This window comes from Temnothorax nylanderi, unplaced genomic scaffold (genome assembly GCF_030848795.1).
Source record: "Temnothorax nylanderi isolate EJ_2023f unplaced genomic scaffold, tnyl_v1.0 TNYL_tig0810_pilon, whole genome shotgun sequence".
In the NCBI taxonomy this organism is placed as follows: Eukaryota; Metazoa; Arthropoda; class Insecta; order Hymenoptera; family Formicidae; genus Temnothorax; species Temnothorax nylanderi.
The window spans coordinates 37,264-50,953 of record NW_027249872.1 but is presented as its reverse complement, the minus strand read 5'-3'; the positions used below and the strand labels follow the sequence as shown (position 1 = coordinate 50,953).

The 13,690-nt window shown below is 38.8% G+C and overlaps 1 protein-coding gene across 1 annotated transcript; it reads left to right on the top strand.

Annotated features, from left to right (window-relative positions):
* Positions 1-3,707: 3,707 nt before the first annotated feature.
* On the top strand, positions 3,708-5,149 carry LOC139785473 (uncharacterized). Its single transcript, XM_071724629.1, has 3 exons — positions 3,708-3,898; positions 4,257-4,821; positions 4,981-5,149. The coding sequence occupies exons 1-3, from the start codon at positions 3,805-3,807 to the stop codon at positions 5,147-5,149; spliced, it is 828 nt and encodes a 275-aa protein (XP_071580730.1). The 5' UTR covers positions 3,708-3,804.
* Positions 5,150-13,690: the final 8,541 nt, after the last annotated feature.

The following is a 13,690-nucleotide window of genomic DNA, read 5'->3' as shown; positions in this document are numbered from 1 at the left end:
TAAACTGCAGTATTTTTGTTATTGTCGTCAGATGACAGCTGTATGTGCCCAAATTAGTCAAATTTTTAATTTTTTTTCGTTCCCGATATGAAATCGTGTGTCGCGAGGTAGATTTTTGTGCGTACTTTAATTCTGTAAAAGGATTTTACCATTCTGTAAAACCAATTCAAAGATTACTTAAAATAAAAAAATGTCGGTAACTACTGCCACTATAGGATCCCCCAACTTACACTTATCATTAAGAATAAACTCCCAATATACACTCATCATTGAGGATTAAACCCACAACTTACCTAAACCTTAATGGTCAACACTCAATCTACACCTAAATTTAAGTGTTGACACTTAACTTTGATGACAAACACTAAACTTACGCCCAAATTTGAGTGTTAACTCTCAAATTTGGGCGTAAGTTTAGTGTTAACACTCAAATTTGGGTGTTAACCATCAAAGTTGAGTGTACTTTTTCATAAGGGATTAGACGGAGGGAATTCGATGACAGACCAAAGAGTAAGGGCGAACGATTCGTGAGATGAAAAATTCTTCCACTGGAGCGCATAATATAATATCGCTAACTCTTTTTTTAAATCGAGCGGTATACCTGCGATATACCCGTAAATTCAGCCTCGTTTTGTGTGTTTATGCAATATATTAAACTGTATACTTCGTCGAAACCAGTGGATAACTCTTATTTTATTTACATAATATATATTTACTTATCGGCGCAACGTTATATTTGTATAATGTGTTACCGCAGTTATTGTATTTGGTCATAGTATTTTGGACATTGCGTGAGCGCGGGATTGTGTATATTTATTAAAGCGGAGCAGCGAATACATTCCGGTACATGAGTATACTTTTCGTAAGAGTGATAAAGTTTAAAGGAAGTGACGGTTATCAGTATAAGTGCAGGATTAAAATTGGCGTATCGAACGGGAAGCTTGCGATTGTAAGACGATTTTATGTTCGCCGTGATAGGGAATTTTTACGGGGTTTAATAATTAACGGGCAGATTCTCTTTGCTAAGAAAAAAATAATAATAAATAATAAAGGAAAGGAAAAAGGAAAGAAATGTAGCAACTGGCTGTGGCGCGAGTTTCTCTTACAATTGCAAAGCGAACGACGCATTGTGTAAATCGCTCGTTTCGATTATGCAACGGTCGCCCCGTTTATAATCGATGGTTTAAATTATTAAGAATTTTGTGTATAAGGAGAGGAGGATTCTGTATAAGGACGGGAGAGATCCGCTAATTTTATATAGTGAAGATTGGCAACAATCATGTAAATAAATATACACATGTTGCAAAAGCTGTCGCTTTCCTTTCATTTTACGTAACCGATCCCTTCCTGCGAACGCGGAAAGAGACATAAAAGAGATAAAATCCGAATTCCATCGCCAATATCAATTATTTTGTTCAATAAATTCCTCTCTTTTGTATTTATTACGTGGTTATTTCCTTTCGATATTTACTGTATCGATACGCTACGGTCGATATTTTTGGTGTATCAATACTTTGTTCTACGATACGTATCGATACGATATATCGATACTTTCCTTTCGATACGACATCCCTACCTCCCGGGAGTCGCGTTGTGCCGCGAGAATGTGTTATCCGTGTTAGAGTATCGAGAAAAATACCGCGGGAGGGCCCGGCCGAGAAAGCGAAAACTATACAGCCCGTCTCGGGGATTCGGATGCGCGGCCGCCGACAGTCAGCGTTTCGTAATTTGTATGATTTCCGCGTAATTTTCGTGATCCGTCTGAGTTCCGTGTGATTTCCGTCTGATGCGTTTCAGTGTGATTTTCGTGATATCGTTTCGTGAACGGGAAGATGCGCCGGGCGTAATCGAGCCGTTTTGGGCGGGGTGCTCTTCGCACGACCGGGCACCGTATCATCGCGGGGCCGTAGCGTGGCCCCCGCGTGATCGCGTCGCGGCGTGCGGGGCATCGTTGTGTCGTATTGCGGACCTCGCGAGGCTTCGTGCGTGAAGGCCGAGGTCAATCGCGTGGTCAATCCGGGACTCGCGTAATCCGAAGGGATTCGCGGTCATTTTTGGGAGATTATCGTGTCGTGTGTCGTTGCGTTCGTTGTAAGTAAGTGTGCGTCAATGCCGCGAAATCCGGCGTAATGTTCATGTATCGTTCGGCGTAAGGTATCGCTCGCGTTAATGTCTCGGTCCGCGTAATGTTAATGTATCGTTTGCGTAAAATGTATCGCTCGCGGGAGCGTATCATTCTCGTGTCAATGTGTCGTCTCGCGTAAAGTATCGTGTCGCGTTAATATATCAGTTGGCGTAGAGTATTGTGTCGCGTTAGAGTATCGTTTTGCGTAAGGTACATCCCGCGTTAATGTATCGTCCCGCGTTAGAATAGTGTTCCGCGCTAGAGTTGATTCGCGCTCAGTCATTATTGAGTTGTAACGAGATACTTCGCCGATCTCGCGAAGCGTGGCGGGACGCGCTGTGACCGTCGTCGGTCCTTTGCGGAAGATCATACTCTATCCTGTCTTCTTCTCTTTTCTCGTTAAATATACTCGTTACCCTTGTTATTTAATTTGCTTTATTTCTTTGTGTGTCGATTGCGCTGCGCTCCCTCTCCTCCCTTCATCCGAGATCCACCAGCGGTCTCGCTTATGGACTGCACGCCTGAGATACGTTAGGCTTTCGTGTGGGATTTAGATTTTAGAGTAACGTGGTGCGCGTAATCGCACCTGGCGCCCATTATCGTATTGGAGAAAATTGTCTGGTCGAGCTACCATCTTGCTATAGAGATTTCGGGAAACTTAAGATTAAGCTTGAGATAAGGTGAAAGCGACGGCGCGCTCCTTTTCGGCCGGCGAGACCGAAGGGACATCGTCGTCGTCGTCATACCATTTAAGAAATTAAAGATGTCGTTCACGTGAGCTTTAAACGACCATCCAAGATCAAACCAATGACACCGTCTTATGTCCCCCTTCGAACCAAACAACTTTTGTCTGAAACGTTTTTCCGTATGTTTCATATTTTTCGAGATATTTGCCTGCATCTTTTAAAATGGGCCACCCTGTATATATTGCATCGAAAAATAATTTAAAATTAATCATGTCAACTTCAAAAAAACATTTTAAAAGATTAAGTAAAGTGAAAGAAAAGGTTAAAAATCTGAAAAAATCCGATGTTAGAATCACTACATTCTGAAAAAAAAAATTAAAAACTTTGAAAAATGTTAGAACTATTAAAGATTTGGTAAATCTGAAGGAGAGCTCACGCCTCTCCGATTTCGATGAAATTAGGCTCAATCGACGCGTTTTTGCTCAAAACGACCGAATCTGGTAGAAAAAGGCGTCGCTCTGCCCCGCGACGCGAGATATTAAACGTTAAAGTTGACAGGAATCAGGTTATGATTCCTGTCATACCGCCAAGATGTAGCAACACTGAACATGCTCCGTGGCCGCACGCGCAGCGAAATAGAAATGTCCCTGTTATGTCGTAGCTGTCAGAATTCGCAAAAATTATTTAACATGTTGTTACAAAATTATTTGAATAAAGTAAAGCACGCCACTAACCTAGGGTGCGTTCCGTTTCACGCATGGATCGCATGAAAAGCTTGGAAATCGTTCCGTTTCACTCCATGCGCAATTCATGCGCGCATGAGAATTTCTCCCACCATACCACCACTCAGCGCATGAGAACGCATGAACTGCCTCAGCTCTCGAGGTGAGGCAGCCCATGCGTGGTCCATGCGTATGCGTTTCATGCGTTTTATGCGCGAAATGGAACGCAGCGTTGTTCGGATAAAATAAAGTTTTCCCATAATTTTATACCATGGCTAATGAAAAAGAGTTAACAGTACTCGTAAACGATGAATTATGGACACTTAACGTATCCGAAATTGAATTCTTAGCAGCAACGACTGGCAGTAAGTATTAATATAAAAAATTTTAATTCTAACCTCAAATTTCATGATTCTTTAAAACAATGTATTTATTCCAAATACTCATTAAATTTTACTTTTACAAGCTGTAAGGCTGGGTCTACAAAAAGTGTAGTGGGCCTTAAGCCGTAAGAAATTAACCAATTACATTCATTATTTATTAATATTCAGTATTTTATATATGAGGAAATGTCCTGTATATACATACAAATAATATATACAGGACAGGATTTCTTTATATACAGGATTTCTTTATATATAAATTATTAAATTCCAATCAAAAATAACACTGATCTTTGTAAGATGCCCTGTGAATAATTAAAGTTTTGCTTTCTTTTACTAGATGAAGACATTATCAAGCTATTAATAGAAAGAGAAAGAGAAAAAAGAAGTATGGCAATGATCGAACAACTAGAGCAACATTCCTTAGAAGGTTACCAACTTGTGGATGCATCTGAAATAAACAACGAACAGCCTGTGGATGCATCTGAGATAAACAACGAAGTTATAAATAAGAAAGAGTCCTTTACATGGCCAGATAAAGCAGTCCTTTTATTACTCGAGATCTATCGAAATAAAGAATCAGAATTTGCGGGTTTAAAACGTCACAACAAAATATGGAATGAAATATCTAATGAAATGAAGGAGGGAAACTATAATGTGACTGGTACTCAGTGCCAAAACAAAATGTCCGGACTCAAAAGAACATACAAAAATATTACTGATAGCAATAAAAAGTCAAGAAATCATTCCAGTTCTTGGGCTTTTTACTCGGCGATGGACTCAATATTCGGAGAAAAAGCATGGGTAGATTCGGTGTCAATAGCCAGCAGTGATAATCCACCTTCCCCAGGTTCTTTCTCAGAAAAGTCATCATCTACTTCAGAGAAGTTAGCCGACAGATTTGGGTAAGTTAATTTTTTTTTAATATATTAAGATTAAAGTTAATAGCTTTAAAATTACAAGTTAATATGTTTAAAATTAACATTAATATTAACAAAACTAAATTAAGTTAAAAGTTTATTACTTTTTTATTTAATTAATTTAAGTTTTAACTTTTTAAATAGCTTAACCATGACAGCGGAGGAACCAAAACCGAAAAAAAGAAGAGTAGAATCGATTTTAGAGTCATTTATTTACGAAATGAAAGAAGAAAAACAAAAAGAGAAAGAAGATAGAGAACGACGTAGAGCAGAAAAGGTAGAAAGACTGAATGAAATGCACAAGGTTGGGTAGTGTCTAGTTAAAAAGATAAAAGTTAAGTTAAAAAGTTAAAAAGTTAAATATTTTTAACTTAACTTAGTTACATTTTAGACTTTTAACTTTTAACTTAATTTAGTTACATTTTATCGGTAACTATTAACTTTTAATTTAACTTTCTTGAAGTAAACCATGCCATAAATAAAGGCGTCGCGAGATGCCTGCCTACAACTCTACATTTATAGTATAGGACCTTGATTCTCGAACTCAACTGTGAATTTGTTTACATACGAAACGGCCCAATACTGCGCCAGTACTGGTTGTAGCAGTTCGGGTACTGGCGTAGTACTGGCAACACTACTGGCGCGGTACTGGCGCCAGTACCGGATGATAACTTGGGCCCAATACTGGCAGACAGTACTGGCCCAGCCGTTGTCTACTGGTACTGCCCCAGTACAGGATTTATGATCGGTTTAGTACTGCGCCAATACTGGTTGCCAGGTGCCAGATTTCTGATACAATGCTACGTGCCAGTATCGAGCCAGTATCGAGCCGACACTGATTTCCGATATTCACCCGACATAAAAAAAATTATTTATTTTGAAATTGTATTACTATTTTGTAACTAAATTTGTTTCTTAAGATGCAGTCTATGATTATAAATATTTTATCGTATTTGAAAAACACACTTACCTTGGTGGAATTCGAACTCGGGACCTCGGGACCTCTGGATCGTGAGCCAACTGCCTTACATGGTAGACTACTTCTTAATTTGATGTAAGTGTTATATACAATCTACATATGTCATAACCAGCGCAAATATATAATTTTTCAAAAATTATCTTAAGAAACAAATTCAGTTTAAAAAGAGTAATAAAATTTTGAATTGGATATATGATATAATATTTCTTAATGTCGGGTGAATGTCAGAAACCAGTGCCGGCTTATTACGAAATTTTGTGTTCGTAAATATATTTATAAAGTTAAAACATCCTTATCAAATCCTTACAAGGGCCTCATTACACAAAAATAAGAAAAACCTTTCTTATGGCATCCTTAATAAATAATGATCGGGACCTCATCCGGTTAGCCCTAATAAATAAGTATTTATGAAGTTAAAATATCCTTATCAAATCTTTACAAGGGTCTTTCTAGACAAAAATAAGGAAACCTTTCTTATGGCATCCCTAATAACTAATGATCGGCGCCTTATGTTATGTAAGGCCATCCCTAACAAATTTTTACACGGGTGGCTGATAGAACCTTGGCCGGCAATTGACTGCCGTAGCATCGGCCAAGCGTTGGTCTTCATTGTAATGCCAGATTATTCTATATAGGTAGGCAGTCAGTTATTTGCCAGTGATGGCCCAGTACAGTCTGACAGAATGTTGGGCGAGAATGTACGGCTGCCAACCATCGGCCAAGTGTTGATCTTTGTTGTAATCCCGGATTATTCTATATAGGTAGGCAGTCAGTTATTTGCCAGTGATGGCCCAGTACTTTCTGACAGAATGTTGGGCGACGTACGGCTGCCAACCATCGGCCAAGTGTTGGTCTTCGTTGTAATGCCGGATTATTCTATATAGGTAGGCAGCCAGTTATTTGCCAGTGATGGCCCAGTACTGTCTGACAGAATGTTGGGCGACGTACGGCTGCCAACCATCGGCCAAGTGTTGGTCTTCGTTGTAATGCCGGATTATTCTATATAGGTAGGCAGCCAGTTATTTGCCAGTGATGGCCCAGCACTGGCTGATAGAACCTTGGCCGACAATTGACTGCCGTAGCATTGGCCAAGCGTTGGTTTCATTGTAACATCTGGCAACTCCTATATGCGGGGCCATATTCCGTGTAGTGTGATTGGTTGTATGCTTCTAGAAGAATTGACCAATCACAAAGCTCAGAATGCCCCATTTCGTATACGCTAGTCGCAGCACTATTACTTATCTCCGTGAACGCACTAAACGCAGTATAGTCGATCTGGCCACTGGCTTCCACCTCTTTACAACAAACGCTATATTTAATAACACGCTGGACCAGAACCGAAACGAAAACGTGATTATAACTGATCATATCATTCAACATATCGACTGATACATTTGCGACGGAAAAAGATTTCCCTCAGGCACTCAAACGTGCTTTTATACAATATAATACCTCGATACCATCTTCAGCTCATGTTGAACGGTTGTTCAGTGCAGGAGGACTCGTTTCCTCCTGCACTGAACATTCAACAATGAGCTGAAGATGGTATCGAGGTATTATATTGTATAAAAGCACGTTTGAGTGCCTGAGGGAAATCTTTTTCCGTCGCAAATGTATCAGTCGATATGTTGAATGATATGATCAATTATAATCACGTTTTCGTTTCGGTTCTGGTCCAGCGTGGCGACAAAAAAATTTAACTTTTAACTTTTTAATTGCTAATTATTATTAACTTAACTTTTAATTCAATTAATTTCATTATGGATTAACTTGTATCTTAACTAAGTTAAATTTTCAAGGCTGTTAACTTTAACTTAACTTAGTTAAAAAAAAAGTTAACTTACCCAACCTTGGAAATGCATAAAGAAAAAATGCAACTTCAGCAGTCTTTCCTTGAAATATTCTCCAAGATCGCAGAACGCAAGTAGCCCTAAAGTATGCATATGCTTATTGATGTTTTTTCGTTTAAAAATTTAGCTAAAATAGCTATTTATACAAATTATAAACATGTAATGATAATTTTATTTGATTCGAAAAAACGTTCAAGACTTATTGTTCATACATTTGATACAATTACATATACATAACATCTGCTTAATATGAAGCATAAGATACAGCATGGTATTGTTTGATTATAAGATATAAAATTTTTATTTAATTTAATTTTTTTTTAAATTCAATATTGTAGTTATCAAAAATTAGTGTTACATTAATTAAATGTTATGTAATTTTAAAGCTATTTCAAGCAATATTACTTCATTTTGCAATGCATTTGTGTTGGAGGCACATAATGAAAACTGCATGATGTGCTTATTGTTGTTTTTTTTTCATTCAAAAGTTTTGATCATACATTTAAGTTTTTTGTTATTCAATTAATAACAATTGTGATTGCTGCAACTGCACAGTTTTCTTAAAGACTGCATGACTTATCCTAGTCAAAAATTTTATTTAGTTTTTATATATTCCAGCAAACACCAAGTAACAGTTATATAATTGTTAAATTATATAACTGTTACTTGGTGTTTGTTGGGATGTATATCTGAGATAAGTTAAATAGAATTTAATTTTATAGAGTTTATTTATTTGAATTGAACTTATATGTGATTTTTCTTAAGATTAAACATTGTATTAGCAAGACTAAGGCTCGATTGTAACAATATTATTTCGGTTTTATATTTACATATATGTAAGTGAGACTTACAATTAAATATGTATCTTTATTTATTATAAAGAAAGGTCAAGATAGACACATTTAAGATAGACTCTTTCTGTTCTTATTTTAATATAGAAAGTGTGCGTATATATTGTAAAATTATACATTCATAAAAATATGTTAATAAAGTTATTACAGAATTGATTGAATATCAGTTTTTTAATATAGTGTTTATAAAACAAATATTTTTATTCTATATATTATATTTATAGAGTTCAAATATTTCAAAATACAATATATTATGTGAGGTGTAATAATGTGAGCGCGCTGTAATCCACCACCCCATGGTTCTCCCGAAATGGGAGACGGGTGATCTGCGCAAGCCCATCGATCCGCGATCCGCGATGATCGACGAGACTGAGCGAAGCTCGGCCTCGTTCTCTTTCGTTCTGGGGACTCCGAGCTGAACACACCTTCGAAGGGCCCAGACAGCATACTCTAAATTCGGGCCTTGATACGACGACCGAGCGGTCTGAGGATCTATGGAACGCGGATTGTGATGCGATCGAACTGACTGCGGGGCTCAATACGGCCCGTCCAGCATTTTACCTGCGACTGGAGGAAAAGGTAGCGAGGGTCCCCGGAACAGGCGAGAGAACCAACGAGGGAAGCGCCGTATAATCTAATCCGAGTACACAGATGAGTATCTCACGGTCTTTAATGTAATTCGGAATCATAACCGGCACACGTACTCGGGGATTGGAATGACTCGAACGCCACGTAAATGTATCTCTCTATTTCATATGCTGTGCCGTTGATAAACAGCTAGGTTATTAGTAGTCTCTGAATTGCAACATATCCGCGTACATTTTATATATTGACGACCATCTTCGGCGTAGAGTGCGGCGAGCAGTAATTGTGAGTGAGCGTATGTATTGAGCGAGAGTGCGTGTGTGTGAGCGAGCGTGCGTATATGAGCGGTCTCCGAAGAGAGATAGTCGTAGTCACCGGAATTTCAAATAAAACTGCGGATATAATAAAATGAATGTTTCGATCGGATAAATCCCCGTCCCCTCCAGTTAATCGAGTCATCTTATTTCATGTTTGAGTAAGGTTGAACTAAAGTAAGATCTTACAAATTGGCGCCCAACAACGGGGCTCGATAAACTAAGTAAATGCTTGTGAATGGCAGATGATGGGACGTGTATTTATCTAACAAAATCCGGCAGAAAAGCGAAGCAAAAATTTAATAAGTACACTTTCACAGGAAAAAAAGACAAAATGCCGATAATTCCAGACGATCGATCCGTTAACACGAATGAAAGTAACGGACACGACGCGAGAGAAAAGGAGGAGAGCTTGAACAGACTACGTGAGGAATTGGAGCGAACGCGACGAGACTTGGAGGCCATGCAGAGGATAAACGCTGAATGTCAACAGCAACAACGAAATGTCCTTCATCAGGCTACCAACAATGAGGGAAGTAGAAACTCTATAAATGCTGAAGAAATTGCGACGGTAGTTAGTAATCTACAAAATTGTAATTTAGACATTAAGATGCCGAAATTTAAAGACGAAATTACATCAAATCCGATGGAATTTGTGGAGGGGCTAGAAAAATTCTTTAAAATGAAGAACGTGAAAGAGAATCGGAAATTGGTAATCGTTGAACACGCGTTAGAGGGAAGGGCGAGCCTGTGGATGGACTTGCGAAATGCGGATATTCAAAGTTATGAGGAGTTCAAAGAGCAATTCATTGAGGAATTCTATTCCGTGCCGACTCGCGTACATTTCAAAAACGCGTGGATGGAGAGACGGTACGAGTCAGGGGGGGATTCGTTGCAAACATACTACTACCGTCAGCTTAAAGAAGCGAAATATTTCATTCCCAAATTGTCTGAATACGAAATCAATTACAAAATCATCCAACAGTATCCCATCTGGATAAAAGAAACGATGGTAACCATTAATTATAATGACGCGAATTTGATCGTGCAAACGCTTGCGAATTTGGATGGAATTCGAAGGGAAAAGGAAAGTAGTCAACAAAGATACGCGAGCCCGAACATAAGACAGATAAGCACTCAGGGATCAATGCCGCGTGAAGGGCATTGGGAACATAATAGACATAGGTATCAAAACAATAGATTCCACAACAGATATCGGAACGAGGATTATTATTCGGGTTATAGAAGGGGTGGTCGAAGCGGTTTGCGAGACTTCAGGTTACCTGATACGCGTTATCCTCCGCCAGCGGATACACGAAGGGATAGAGATAACTTCGGCACTAGAATTAGTAACAACGAATCGAGTAATAATTTAAACTAGAAATCGGTGCGATGAAAACCGGTCCGTCATCGCATCGGGAGGATTTTGATTTTGTGAATGAATTGGCTAGCGGAATTGAAGGAGAAAAGGACCAAGATAATGGCGATCGCGTTAATTTATTGGCTAAATGTCCACATGTCCGAGTTAGAATACATAATCAGCAAATGATGGCATTGCTGGATTCGGGTAGTCAGGTGTCAGCGGTGTCGGAGTCATTTTATAAAGAATTAATGTCACAAAACAGAATAAGAGAATTACCCGTGACAAATCTGATGGTCTCGACCGCGATCGGTAAAAAGTCGACACCAATTAAACGTCAAATTTTTATTCAAGTAGAAATCGAGGATATCACGATCGAGGACTCTTTTTTAGTCGTACCCTATTTAACATCAAACGTGACTTTGGGCCACAATTGGCTATCGAGGAATAATGTAATCATGGATTATAAGCGGAAATGTATAGAAATACAGGGGAGACGGTTAGCGGAGTCGTCAGTAATGTTCGGGCGGGATGCGATGGAAACGCTTGTTTGCACTCAAAGAAACGACACGGTATATGTATATGTGATAGAAATGTGTGAAGTGGACGCGAAGAGGGATAATAACCAAACAACAAATGGCGTGAATAGTTCAAATGAGATAACGCGAGAGGAAGATAGGGGGGGAGAACTGAATTGTAATAAGATAAAGGATCAGATGATAATGGAAGTGATTAGGAGCGATCGGGTTGAAGAAAATGATAAAGAAACAATTATATACGAATTGGTACAAAAGAATGATAATAATATGGATAATGAGATATGTGATGGTAATAATGGGTGTAATGATAATATATGTGATGAGATATGTGATAATAATAATAATATATGTAATAAAAGTGATATAGGTGAGAATAATAATATAGGTAATAATGCTCTGGTAGATGAAGATAAGAATGCTGAGTGTAAACAAGGTGGGCTGGAAGACCCGATAGAGATCGCGTGTGGAATGACCTTACTTGACGGCGTCCAAAAACGGACTTTCCGCGAAATATTAGAAGATTTTCGTTCACTTTTCTCGGACAAGCCGGGTTGTGCGAGGGGATACAAGCACCGCATAAAACTAAAGACCGGCATCCGTCAACCAAGAATCCGCCATAGTTACCCCGTTCCGTATGCGTTACGCGAGCCGACGAGAAAAGCAATCGAGAAAATGATCGAGGATGGGATTATTGAGAGGGGGATTAGTCCGTATTGTAATCCGTTAAGAATTGTGAAAAAGGAAGATGGTATTGTTAGGGTTTGCTTAGACGCGAGAGGCATAAATGAGGTAATCGAAGATGATCAAGAATCACCACCGTTAATAAATGAATTAACGCAAAAGTATCACGATGCTCAGTGGTTCTCAAAAATAGATTTGACTCAGGGATATTGGCAAGTGCCATTAGAAGAATCATCGCGACCGTTTACCGCGTTTTTGTTCGATTTCAAAACATATCTATTCTGTAGAGTTCCATTCGGATTAAAGACCGCCGGTAGTGGTTTCATAAGAGCATTAAGTAGCGCGTTGAGGGAGGAGTTCGACGAGTTTATATCTCGTTATATTGATGATGTAATAATTGGCACTAAAACGTTCGAAGATCACATTACGGTTCTAAGAAGAATCTTTAAACGTCTCCTTGAGTATAACTTCACCTTAAAGTTACCAAAATGTGTATTTTTTCAAAAACGTGTTTCCTTTCTCGGACTTGAGGTGTCAACGGAAGGTATTTCGCCGGAGCGAAGAAAGCTTGAAGTCATTATAAATTTTGAAGAACCAACAAACAAGAAACAACTCCAACAGTTTTTAGGGGTGTGTAATTATTATCGACAATTTAATGTGAGACACAGTATGTCAGTAGATTCACTCCGCGAATTGCTGAGAAAGGATATAAGTTGGAATTGGACACGAGTACATTCAGTAGCGTTTAAAAAGTTAAAGGAAAATCTTAATCAAAGTTTAACCCTGAAGCATATTATTCCAGGAGTGCCCTTCAAATTACAAACAGACGCGAGTGATCGAGGAATTGCAGGAATTTTGTATCAAGTTGATGGGGGAGGAAATCATAACATAGTCGGATTAGTGAGTCGGTGCTTATCTCGTCCGGAAATTAAATATACTACTACGGAGAAGGAACTCCTGGCGATCGTGTATTCAGTAGAGAAATTTCGGGTCTATTTGATAGGTGTACACTTCGAGATAGTAACAGATCACAAAAGTCTAACGTTTTTGCAGTCCGCGGCTTTTCAAAGTGGTAGAATTATGCGGTGGATATTGTTGTTGCAACAGTACTCTTTTTCGGTGACGTATTGTCGGGGTGTAGATAGCGTAGTGGCTGACTTTTTCAGTCGAAATCCGGAAGGAAAGTTTGCGGAGGAATACCAGGAGCAAATTGTTATCTCATCGTTGCATCAATGTTTCTCTCCCGCATACAGTAAAGAGGAAACATCGCTGAATGTAATAGCCATGATCCATTATGATGCCAATTTCGCTCGAGGCATCAAGGCGTTGAGCGAATGGCAGCGTGATGATTTAAAAATAAGATGTTACATTGATGCTGCTGATGAGAAGGGGGGGTATGCTGACTTTGTTGTGTATAACGATATACTGTTTCATCGAGAAAGGAGTAGTAAAAACTGGAGAATTGTAATACCAAAGAAAATGCAACGATCGTTAATAGAGGAGATACACTCTAAATTAGGTCATCCGGGTGTTTATAAAACCATCGCATATATGAAACAATTTTATTATTGGAGAGGTATGCCGGCACAAGTAAAGAAGTTTGTCTTGCATTGTGATCTATGCCAACGAGTAAAATATTTGACGGTATCGATGGAGGGAGAATATAACTTTATCGAATCAAAAGGACCAAACGAT

Coding starts and splice junctions, on each gene's coding strand:
- LOC139785473 (XM_071724629.1), top strand. CDS start 3,805: ATGGCTAATGAAAAAGAGTTAACAGTACTCGTAAACGATGAATTATGG. Junction 3,899..4,256: donor CTTAGCAGCAACGACTGGCA/GTAAGTATTAAT, acceptor TTCTTTTACTAG/ATGAAGACATTATCAAGCTA. Junction 4,822..4,980: donor AAGTTAGCCGACAGATTTGG/GTAAGTTAATTT, acceptor CTTTTTAAATAG/CTTAACCATGACAGCGGAGG.